Raw genomic sequence first — 12,630 nt, forward strand, 5'->3', positions numbered from 1 at the left:
ATATGGAAGTGATAATGATATTCTAGTGATTATACCATTATGTATGTCTGTGCCCAGCAGTGGGACGTATATAGGCTGTTTATGTTTATGTATACCATTATGAAACTACTTATTTCTTAATTTGAATCTAATGTTTTCTATAAGCCAACTATTTTTATTAACTTATAAATTCAACGCCATCTGTTAGGAAATAGATTTGGATAAGTGCATCTACTCGTACATAGATGGAGTGGGAAAAGGACTGACATTTGTGAAAAGCAGGACTTCATTTCTAGGCAGCTTGATAGCTAGAAGTCATTGTAGTACCATAGCTTGCCAATAGATGGAGCTGTACGATATCAATAAAAATAATCAACCAGGGTATTATTAATGAAACATACTATTTTTCTCCAAAACTGCTTTATTTACTATTGATGTTCATAATTAACAATGTACCTTTGATGTGAGAAATAGTAGTGTGCTCGTAGGCTTAAATCTTTCATCTTACTAAATCTGTCCGTCATTCACATTTGTTTTCCCATAATTTTCTTTAATATTCTGCAACAGATTCCAGGTTTGGAGTAGATATCTGTCCCTCCTGGATCTTTGGACGATTCTGAAAGTAATTCAAACTGAAATTAGGGGTAAATTCTATGTGTGAGCATAACCACTGTCTAGTACCTACTAAGACAATGACTTGCATTTGCTTATTGTTTCTACAGGTATTATTTGTGATTCACAGGACTCTAATAAACTAATAAAAACATGTAAGTACAATAGGAGTAGGATTCATTCTTATTCTCAAAACAATATGAAGGGAGATCAAATCTCATCATGAAAGCCAGTTTTAACCGAAACCGTTTTGCTAATAACTTTATATTTTATTTATCAGTCCAGAAACTATTGGTTGATTTCATGTCTGGTAGGTATGTAATTTACTAATTATTATATTACTCATCAATAAAACAAGGTTGTTAGTGACTGAGCATGTGTAGGAATCTAAGGAATATTTGAAAAATTTCATCTGTTAATATCTCAATAAATCCTAAACAGATTCAAATAATTCTTGTAGTCTTGATAAGAACTATCTCCCCACACATGGAGTTAAGTAATAAAATTTTGCTTGATTGCTGTTTGATAGTTGAAATTATCATAAGAAAAATTGGAACAAATGGTTGAAACAGTGACTTTTTGCACTACGAATTTCTCTATAAAATACTTAACGAATACAAAAGGTATTTATTAATTTCTTACCTGGCGAGTGAATATTTTATAGGATACATTATAAACATCGTCAAGAAGTCTTCAATCTTACTAATTATTGTAACTAAAACCCGTACGTTGCATCTTATTTTGTCTTCCTTCCATTATGTTTCCCACTATTCTGTAGTCGTATTAAACACGATCTGAAAGGTTTCATAATTATATTTAACACAAAAAGTACACTAATTGTCCAAACAATACAAACCACACTACTTGATTCAAGTGTTTTGTTTAACTGTGAGAATGAATGAAGGATATGTTCAGTTTACGTCACAGGAATACATAGATTATAAAAAGGTATACGAAATTTTAGAGTTTGTTAATTAGGATTCGAGATAGGGATGTTATTTTGAAAGAATATGTACGAATTTATGGAATAAAATTATTTAAAATACAAAAATAGACATTAGGATAGTTTGAATTTTCGCGGGAGTAGCAAGCACCAAAAGGGTGTCGATGTAAAAATATATGAATGAAGAGTTTTGAGCTGGTATATTTTACAAAATTGAAAATAATAGCTATATTACGTAGTATTTCTTGTTGAAATTGATTTATAAAGCATACGAAGTTCGTACCTATCGTTTAAAATATTATTCTAATTTTTTAGAACTGTAATTCGCGAAAATTGAAAAAATCATGGAAAAAAAAGTAAAACTAAAATAATGCCAAGTGTGAATCGCATTATTTTGAGGGGTTCCGTGCCTACAATTGAAAGAACATTTAGTGAACAAAAACATGAACGTGAATTGATCGTGAATTTTATATTGCTAGTATGTTGTCGTTGTTAATGACAAGCCAAAACATGCATTGGAGGATCGGGTTTGTAGAGTGGGGGATCTTTTTAAATGTTTGATTTATTGTGTTTCTTTGAATTTGTAGTTGTGATGGCAATGGAGATGCATTGTTTTTGAAAGTTTCAGCTACCTGATTGTCACGGTTTAAGAGATATAGAGGAATTTAGGTATTATTCATGGTTTTTGTCTCCAAAAACGGAACCGTTTTTGGATTGTTGACAAGGTGTTGTATTGTACGCGTTTTAGACCCTAAAATAGAACAATCCAGAAGTCACGCCACTTTTCGCGTACACAGAGAAACAGCCAATAAGGTTGAGGAGCTTGGTTTGTGTAGATTATGTAAATTACAGATGTGTGCGAGAAACGTCAGGCAAATGGTCGAGCGAGTGTTTGGCTTTTTAGAAATTCTACAAAATTGGATATATTTTTTATCTAAAATTCTGCAGTTCTGATTTGATAAATTAAATAGAATTTGATTAAATAAATAACATCATTAGTATTATAGTCTACTTAAGAATAAAAATAAAATTAAATGAATATTTTTATGTCAATAGGAAGTATGAGATTTTCAATAAATACCTCGATTGTCAATGTCGGGTAAATGTCATTTGTATGTTTTTGATGCGCTAGTGGTAGCAATATCGCGATTGCCTGAGAGATGGGACGGAGCATAACGGGTATAAAAGGGGTTTTGCACGATTTTTTGGGGAACTTCGTTCGTGACATTAGCAGCAGGAGGTGCTGCCGGTTTTAGAAAATTCAAGTCGGACTAGAGTTTCTGTAAGTTGGTAGGGATTCGTTCTGCTGGATTACCAGCTGTCGCGACTTTTGAGAGCTCCGTAGCTCTGGATTACAGTGCGCGATTGTTATTTTGTCAAAATATGTAAATTTGCTCTTTAATCAGCTATTCGAACCTTCCGTGGTGTAGCTGATCGTCTACCGCGCTAGAATAGGGATTAGAATTAGCTTCCGTGCGTAGATTACGTGAAATATGTAGGTTTTGTCCGACAAAAGTCCGCGGAGTGCGCTGTAGGGACCTTGTTAGGTTTAAAATAGGAAGTGTGGTGTACTAATTACCTTTTTCTTACAGGCATCGTTGGAAACAGGTCTGAGATCATCAGATCTCAGACGACAGGTACAATTTTACGCTAAAGATAGGGCCCGATAGGAGTAGGATGTGTCAAAAGTGTGTAGGGAAGCTTGCGAACGTAGGGACCATGTGCTGCTTGTGATTGTTTACCTTTGTTATTATTTATGTTATTTTATGTAGTTTATGTATGTTTATCTATTTAACTTTTTAACTGACACTTTACTGACGCGTAGGAAATGACTGCTTGCGATATTCTGACTGAATTTTATTATCTTATTGGTTATGTTTGGGCTGTGTGTCAATGTTTACAATGAAAATTGTACATATTGCCGCATAGACTGAACAAAAAAATGTTCTTCTTGTAGTTCTGTATGTTGGGATCCACATTTCGGGGTAATATAATTATTGCTTGGAAATGGGGAGATCAGTATACAGAATGAGGTATCCTTGTTTTAGAGGTAACCTCATGGATTTAGATTTTTATCTTTTATTGTGAACCTAGACTGTTGGTCCAGGTTGGATTGTAATCTTGCTGTGTTTTATTGTAGTTAGAATTCCCCTGAGGATTCTATTCGAAAACCAATCTGAAGTTACACAGGGTGAACCTTTATGGTTTACGGCCTGCTACCTCACTGTGTCAATGTAGAATAATTGTAGGAACAGTTGTTGTTACCACTGTAACATGGTTCTGGATTGTTCTATAGTGGTGCTTTGGGAGATACAGCTATCTACAGGAGTGGTGCGGTGAGATATTATTATCCATGACCTTCTTTCTGATATTGGGACAGGATGACCATCCGCCAATATGAGATGAAGCTAGATAATCAGTATCGAGCCAGCGCTGCGACTTGGATAGTCAGGTTGGATTGCCTCCTCCTGATGAGCGGTTGTGCGTGGCGATGCTTTCGAGTATGAAGACTCTAGCCGATGCCATATAATCAGTATTGTATGGTATGGGTCAACTTTGTCCTCTTGTGTTATAATGTAAATTTATTATGACCCACTCTGGATCTATCAGCTCATTGTGGCTTATTAAGCCATGTAAATAATACAATTAATTATTAATTTGAATTATAAAAAAGTCTGGATACCATGAGATGAAGGTAATGGTATTGATAATGGCTTTTGAATAAATTTATATACTTGAATCTGTGTTGTTATTTCACCTATGTGACTTAACATGACTTCTATATACTTACTGTATTGTCCGGGCCTGCCTGGCTTGATTACACTGATATACAAACCAATTCAACACAATTTATTTGTGTTATTTTACCATTCATCTACCTGATAATACCTTAATGTCACTGCTGCTAGTTTGTGACATACCTAACAACCTATACCTTGTCCAGGGGTTTACCTGGCCTGATTTCACTATGCAACTTGTTTGCTTACTAAAATGCAATATACAAACCAATTCAACACAATTTATTTGTGTTATTTTACTATTCTTCTACCTGATAATACCTTAATGTCACTGCTGCTAGTTTGTGACATACCTAACAACCTATACCTTGTCCAGGGGTTTACCTGGCCTAATTTCACTATGCAACTTGTCTGCTTACTAACATGCAATATTATTGCAATAATGCATTTATGCATAACAATTACATCCAGTTTGACTGCATATATTCTTGTGATTCATGGTTGGTGTCATATTCATGACCATCCATCTCACAATCATACTTATTCCTATGGCTGGTGTTATTGCAATGCCGCTGAAGCCATAGTAGGGACGTTAGGGACATTTTTGCTTAGTATACTCGGGGTCAATCCAGTTCGGTAGTCTCTGCTTCTGTTGATCCTCTTGCACTGTGGTGTATTGGGGGGAGGACAGTGATGAGTAGCTGCGTATTGCCTTCGGTTGCTAAGTCGCTCATTCGTTTTGTTAGGGACCTTTTGCTTAGTATATTTGGGGTCAATCCAGTTCGGTAGTCACTGCTTCTGTTGATCTTCTTGCACTGTGGTGTATTGGGGGGAGGACAGTGATGAGTAGCTGCATATTGGCTTCCGGTTGCTAAGTCGCTCACATACTTACCTTTTTGCGCCATGGCTATGGTGCTAGCTATGCATCACAATGAGTTGTGTTGTTAGATTGGATGTAAATCTGTCTAACTTAAATAATTTTATTACATATGTGAAATTGGTGTTGGGAAGCTCTTCCCTTTACCTACCAACTATTTACCTAATGCTCCTGATATGTCACATTTATGTGCTTATCATTTCATAAAAAACCTATTTGTTCTTTCGGAGAGGGGCCTAAATCAGGGTAGGGCCTCATTCGCCGGTGAGCGTGGTCGGGGCTCGAAACGGCACCCTATACTATTACATTGTTGTTATGGGATTCAAATCCTTTTCCTGTGTTCCTAGATCTTTTACAATAATAAAATCTAATCCCTAACCATATTTTAAATAACTAACTTATTTCTTACCTTCTTGTAAGTCTCACTTGTTTAATTATAAGCTTTAATCAGTGTCATTAAGTTTAGGTTTGCTTGGCGTTGACTTGACTGTTTTTAAATTATAAATACTTATAATATCTCACATCCCATTGCCCTATTACTTAGATAATTTCTTGTCTTTCTCACTTACCATAGTGACATAATTATAACCTATTTGTATTGTTATTAAGTATATATGTAGTACATTAATTTAGTATTATTCTTTATTTACATGCCCTCAATAACATGCATTCATATCTGACTCAGCTACCTTCATATAAAAGAATTTGAGTTACTACAAAACACAACATAAGGTCCTACCTTTATACTAGACGATCACAACAATAATAATGGCCAATTTAATCACTTAGTTTGACTATAACCCAGGGTCGAATCCTGGTCAGTTTAGTCGTGGATTGAGTGTGTGGGGTTAATAAGTATTATATGTAAGGGGGGGTCGTTACAGCCGGACAAATGGGGAGCGCTAAAGGCTGTCACCCGGTACAACGTTTAAGGGACGTCCACCACCGCCATTAATGTTACGACCAATATTTTGTATTTTATTATTATTTATCTCTTCCTTTTACGTTTCTGTAAATACGTGATTTTGTATAAGTTTTTTTTCCTACTGTGTTTGTATTGTCACTGTGGCGTCCTCTAATAATAAATACTTTCTTTCTTTTCTTTTTTTACTATGGTACACCGGCTTGCTTCTCAATCGGGGAGCGCTGGTTCGAACCCTACCGGACTTGTCATCATCATCAGCCCATTAACGTCCCCACTGCTGAGGCACGGGCCTTCCCTATGAATGGATAGGGAGATCGGGCCTTAAACCACCACGCGGGCCCAGTGCGGATTGGTGGTTATTAACGACTGCTAATGCAGCCGGGACCAACGGCTTAATGTGCCTTCCGAAGCACGGAGGAGCTCGAGATGAACTTTTTTTTTGTTGACCGGCCTTTGCGAAAGTTGCTTAACTTCAACAATCGCAGACCGAGCGCGTTTACCGCTGCGCCACCGGACTTGTACCAATGAGATAACATGATACAGTTGTTTACAGTTAACATAATATTTAGATTTTCAATATTTCGCTGTCGCGCTATCACGGCCATACTGATACGCAGCTCGTGCTCTGAGCTTGCGTTTATTCTGAAACAAGGGTATCTTTTAGTTCACTGTAGTAGCATATTCAATTTGTAATTAAGTATTTGTGCTGTTAAGTCAGTTGTTGTAAGTCTATATCGGTGCATCGACATGAGCTTACAATTGGCAAATTCAATAATAATCGTTTCATTCTTCAAATTGCATTGTTATGCCCGTTATTTGTTCAAAGATCGGATTAAAATGGGTGAAGATGTTAATCAATCAAATAGTTTTTACTTTTCGCCAGACTCAAAGGCTTAAATTTTATAAGCTTGTTCTGGTTGAAAGTTCAGTTGACAAACTCAGCGGCCAAAAATTATCTTAAGTCGAGAGTGGAGGAGTAGGTGTACTACTCCACATCTGCTTACCTATTCAGGGATACAGCAGCAGTGTTTGTTTTTTGTTATTTATTTATAAACAAAATTACATACATATACACTTTTGGAGCTCGGTGGCGCAGCGGTAAACGCGCTCGGTCTGCGATTGTTGAAGTTAAGCAACTTTCGCAAAGGCTGGTCATAGGATGGGTGACCACAAAAAAAAAGTTTTCATCTCGAGCTCCTCCGTGCTTCGGAAGGCACGTTAAGCCGTTGGTCCCGGCTGCATTAGCAGTCGTTAATAACCATCAATCCGCACTGGGCCCGCGTGGTGGTTTAAGGCCCGATCCATCCATAGGGAAGGCCCGTGCCCCAGCAGTGGGGACGTTAATGGGCTGATGATGATGATGATAATACACTTTAATACTATCGCCAAACTACAACCGTAGTTTGTTGGCGTCGCGCTCATTCCCTAATTTTGTTTACCAGCATTTACAACAACTATCCTCCACCCACTAAAATACTAAAAAGTGACTTATACCACACACAATAAACTTACTAAACTTAACTACACTCATTATTTAAAACTATATACACACATACGCACCCACAAATACTACTGTTTATGTATGTACTCACTTCTAAATGTGTGAATTCGTAGGATATATTGCCACAGTATAGTTTTTCCAGCTGCTCCACTAAGTTCCCCACTGATTGTTTTCCACTGGCTCCGTAGAGAAGACCCAGGTCTACTGGGTCGTCAGGTTTGAGACCATATCTTGCCGTGTTTAACTCTTTAACTATCCTGTAGAGAATACAAAAGGGATTACTGAAAATAAGCTTGGAAATGACGAATGAAAAATAAATAATACACATACATACTTACACATACAGGGTGTTAGTGACATCGTAACGAATACTCAGGGGGATGATTCAGACCATGATTCTGAGTTGATATCAAGTGGAATTTTCAGTCTGAATATTCATGAAAATATTTGTGTTTTTTTATATTATTTTCAGTTCCATACTTTTGCGACGGAAAATTCCACTTGATATCAACTCAGAAGCATGGCCTCAATCACCCCTCAAAGTTTTCGTTACGATGTCACTGTAATTTATTGTGCAAATTATTTTTGAGCAAATTATGTGTACATGATTTCTATCTATCTACTCATCCTATGTCCACTGACTGCTGGGTACAGGCCTCCTCTCTTTCACGACATCCTTTCCGGGTGTAAGTCTCATCTATTGCTCACCCCCAGGCCTATTGTCTTAAATTTTCTACCGGGTGAGAGCCCTCAGCGCTCCCCATTTATCCGGCCAAGTAGTTAATGCCATTTGCGGAAAATCTACAATAAGTCACGTCCAAAGAAAAACTGCATTTAAAATTACCTTTCTTCTTTCTTAAAGTCAACGTTGTCAATGGCAGCTCGCATATGCCCGTACTTGCGGTAAGCGTCGACCAGGCTCTGGGCGCGACAGTTCTCATATCTTCTGCTCAATACCTCTTCAGGGGTGTCTACATACAAAGAAGATAGATTATGGTTTTACTACATCATCATCCTTCTGCCCTTATCCCATTCTAGTGCCCTGTTTATCAAAACTCACAAGCTCTGTATTACAAGAAATTTTCTTGTAAACATTTTCATTATTACACGTCATTTTCATTATTATGCCAAAAAAGTCATTTCTCCAATATAATGGGGGGCTGCAATTTTAAATAGCAGTCCTTAACAGTCAGTACTATACTTACATTGTTTTAAGTTTACGCGGTTATTATCATAATTACGGGTTCTTACCGCGTTTAAAGTAGGGATATGAGACTCCCGATATTTCGACAATACCGCGACACGCGGTAAGAACCCGTCATTATGTGTTTTAGTCAGTACTATTCAGAGGCGGAGGACAGGAGTCCTAGTACGGCTTTGAAATTTACTCCTTACTTTCGCCATTCCACTCGCGTCAGATAGAGTACTGCGGGGCGGAAGACAAGAGGGAAACCACTGCCGTATTTTTCCCTAAAAAGTAGCATTAAGAATGCTACATCGACAAGAGTGTGGCTCTTAAATTAGTGAAGATGATGATGTATTTTAAATATAGTCCCTATGCGAAATTGAGTTGACTCGTTAGTCTATGATAATGCTGTTAGTAAAAAGAAAATAATATATAATTACGCCCGCGTCGCTCTAATGGGTTCGCAAGTCCATAATATCTATCGCGGTACATCTCGTTAAACATTTACTTTTTAACGACTCTATAAAATTGTGTCGTTAGATCTCCATCGTTATTATCGTTAATTACTCTTATCTTTTTCTGCTTCTGCCCGTATCGAAATATTTATTAACCTTATTTTGGGGTCAAGGACATTGTGAATATTCTCAAATGTTGCTATTGGTATATAATAGGGTAGTTTCCAACTAGTCAAATCAGTTACTTTTTACTAAACGTCAACACACGAAATTACTATGGAATTTGTAAGGAAAGGCAACCTATGACGTCATAGAAAAACGTAACGAAATGTCGCTATTATTAATTCATTAAAATACAATTCCCTTTCTGTGAGCGATGTCAAAGTTCTAGCAGTATTATGTGTTCTGTGCTAGATACCTCATTTCTTGTCTATTTTCAAATGAATGCTACCCAGTTTAACAGCCTCCATGGTCTAGTGGTTAGAGCGTTAGGCATGGGGACATTGTCGAAATCACTCCTTTGTTTGGTAAGGAATTTTCAGGCTTGAATCACTTGATTGTCCGAAAAAGTAAGATGATTCCGTGCTTCGGAGGGCACGTTAAGCCGTTGCTCCCGGCTATTAGTCGTAAAAATACCTCCACCAACCCGCAGTGGAGCAGCGTGGTGGAGTATGCTCCATACCCCCTTCAGTTGATTGAGGGGAGGCCTGTGCCCAGCAGTGGGACGTATGTAGGCTATTTATGTTATTATATATTGACGTAGGACCTATCTACTAAAATAACTGTGTTTATCTATGATTTGGCTCCAGTCCGACTGAATTGAAAATGTTGATTCCTATTGACCTCTAGGTAAAATATAAATAAATATATTATCTATCTCTTTATTTAAGAGCTGCGCTCTTGTCGGTAGAGTAATCGGCATTCCTCTCTTCTTCCCGCCAAATCCTTGTTTAAGTTCATTCATTACTATAGAATGAAAAAAGCAAAAGTTCATTCATCGTAATACATAGCTGTGAATAACCTCCATACATTTTTTTCAATAAAAAAAAGGTCCAATCCTTCAACTTTCCAATAAATGGCATAATGCAAATAAGAGCACACTATCTTAACCTTGTCACCTAGTAACCTACCAATATCATTGGCCTGCGCCTGCGTCGGTCGATGCCCGAACACACCCAATCCAGAATGATACTTCTTTCTCTCCCACTTTAACTGTCTCGCTCCCACGCGCTTTAAACCCCACATTGTATCCCTCTCACTCTTACAAAACTTCAGAACTACTGTCACAACGTGCGAATGTATTTTTATTCGAATTTAATTCAAGGTTTTCCTAAATTCGATTCATTTTCTGCGCAAGAGTACCCGGCCGCATGTCTCGAGCGATACTGATTGGATAGAGTGAAAGAGACGGAGGATTGTAACGATAACATTGAGTATTTGTACGGGTTGATAGACCCCCCGTTTGATGTAATTGATAATGAATCGTTGCGTGGATTGTAAATATTTAATCAACTAATTATTGTTACTGATTCCGTTAAAATTGTCTTTGTTGATTTTTACATTGTCAACTTCGTATCGTTTGGGTTGTGAGGTGGAATACCAACCTCATCAACCCTGGTGTCAAGGTTATTAGTCAGCCGCCAAAGGCCCCTGACATGGCTCATGTAACGACTACATACTTACATCAATAAATAGTAACCGGGACCAACGGCTTAACGTGCTCATATGTCTCACAATGGTGCTAATTCCTGTAAATACCATCTAATTTTATTTTAAGTTATATCTGTCATTTTCTTATCTGCCGAAAAGGAAAGGGACGGGTAATAGACAAGCATAAAATTTATGGAACACACGTCAATTTTAAGCACAAATCTAAAACAACCGTCTAAAAATTTTACATCACTCAATAACCCGACACAGTTAGTAGACAGCACGTCAAACGGATTGCATACCAGCGACGTACCTTTTGATTCGCCCGGGTTATTCATTCATTTACTCATTCTTCCTAAAATTAAGAGCTGTGAATCATCCGTCCCTTTCCTTTTCGACGGATATGAAAATGACGGATATAACTTAAAATAAAATTAGGCGGTGTCTGCAGGAATCGGGGCCAATGTCTCATATGCATCTTTTATCTTTGTTTTTGGGTATAAATGATGACCTTTTTAGTACACTCAGCCACAGTTGCATCTTCCATTAAGATTCAATATAGGTAGGAACATAATTATATACATAATGTGATCCAAATATCAAGCAACAATTATTTTTGTATATGATTTTGGCACAGCCTCCGTGGTCTAGTGGTTAGGTTAGAGCGTTAGGCTCAAGATCTGGGTCCGGGTTCGATTCCCGATGGGGACATTGTCGAAATCACTTTGTGAGACTGTCCTTTGTTTGGTAAGGGCTTTTCAGGCTTGAATCACCTGATTGTCCGAAAAAGTAAGATGATTCCGTGCTTCGGAAGGCACGTTAAGCCGTTGGTCCCGGCTATTAGCCGTAAAAACACCTCCAACCAACCCGCAGTGGAGCAGCGTGGTGAAGTATGCTCCTTACCCCCTCCGGTTGATTGAGGGGAGGCCTGTGCCCAGCAGTGGGACGTATATAGGCAGTTTATGTATGATTTTGGCATTACAATGTATTTTGGAGTCATTATGTACCCGAGTAATGAGAAAATAGGTAATTATCACGATAAAGTTGTTCAACGCCATCTATATTGTTAATGATGAAGGTAGCCTGGACTTCCTCATTCTGAACAAAACAAAAAATAAACCAGTAAGGAAACCCGGCTACCATTTATTATTTCTCCAAAAGAAAAACATCAAAGATAACCACATACCGCTTTATCTGATAACTATCTTAGCAACAGAAACACAAAACAATATTCTCTGATTTAAACAGTGATAATGATTACATTAGTGATTACTCGTACGCATAATGATTATCTACACTATCATTTGTTACACTATGACGTATGATAACTTATGTAGGTTACTTATATGAGAAAAAAAATAAGTTTAAATATTAAAACCCGACTACGGAAAAATCGCTCTCTAAAAAGTATGAAAAAAGAAAAATATTTCTCTGAAATTGTTCCGAATAGTGATATTTTAGACGATGGTTGTGTTCGTTTTTTTCTTCTTTCTCAATTTATGTCCTCTAGAGGGCGCCACATTAAATGTCAAGTGACGTCATATACCCCATGGTATAAGAAAACCAGGTATGTTCAAAAGTGACAGCTAACATTTCAAGGTTAGCCCAGCTGACGATATCCTTGGGTTGCTATTTTGTAGAAAATAAATTGCCCACGGCCAATGTTTTTATTTTATTTTGCAAGGAAATTTTGAACTTTTAGTAACAGATTCAGACTTTCAGACTTTTTGATTTGCTTACAGTTTTAATGCTTTTATATGTGTG

At 37.4% G+C, this 12,630-nt stretch overlaps 1 protein-coding gene across 1 annotated transcript in view; it reads right to left on the reverse strand.

Moving 5' to 3' along the window:
* LOC126370209 (probable 2-oxoglutarate dehydrogenase E1 component DHKTD1 homolog, mitochondrial) overlaps nt 1-10,588 on the reverse strand; it is a 37,904-nt gene extending 27,316 nt beyond the window's left edge. Inside the window, exons 1-3 of the mRNA XM_050014993.1 lie at nt 10,347-10,588; nt 8,420-8,546; nt 7,667-7,832 (exon numbers count right to left, since the gene is read on the reverse strand). Coding sequence (XP_049870950.1) covers nt 7,667-7,832; nt 8,420-8,546; nt 10,347-10,461 — 408 coding nt within the window. The 5' untranslated portion in view covers nt 10,462-10,588. The remainder of the gene's footprint in view (nt 1-7,666; nt 7,833-8,419; nt 8,547-10,346) is intronic.
* Nucleotides 10,589-12,630: the final 2,042 nt, after the last annotated feature.

The sequence above is a fragment of the Pectinophora gossypiella genome, chromosome 10, assembly GCF_024362695.1.
Source record: "Pectinophora gossypiella chromosome 10, ilPecGoss1.1, whole genome shotgun sequence".
In the NCBI taxonomy this organism is placed as follows: domain Eukaryota; kingdom Metazoa; phylum Arthropoda; class Insecta; order Lepidoptera; family Gelechiidae; genus Pectinophora; species Pectinophora gossypiella.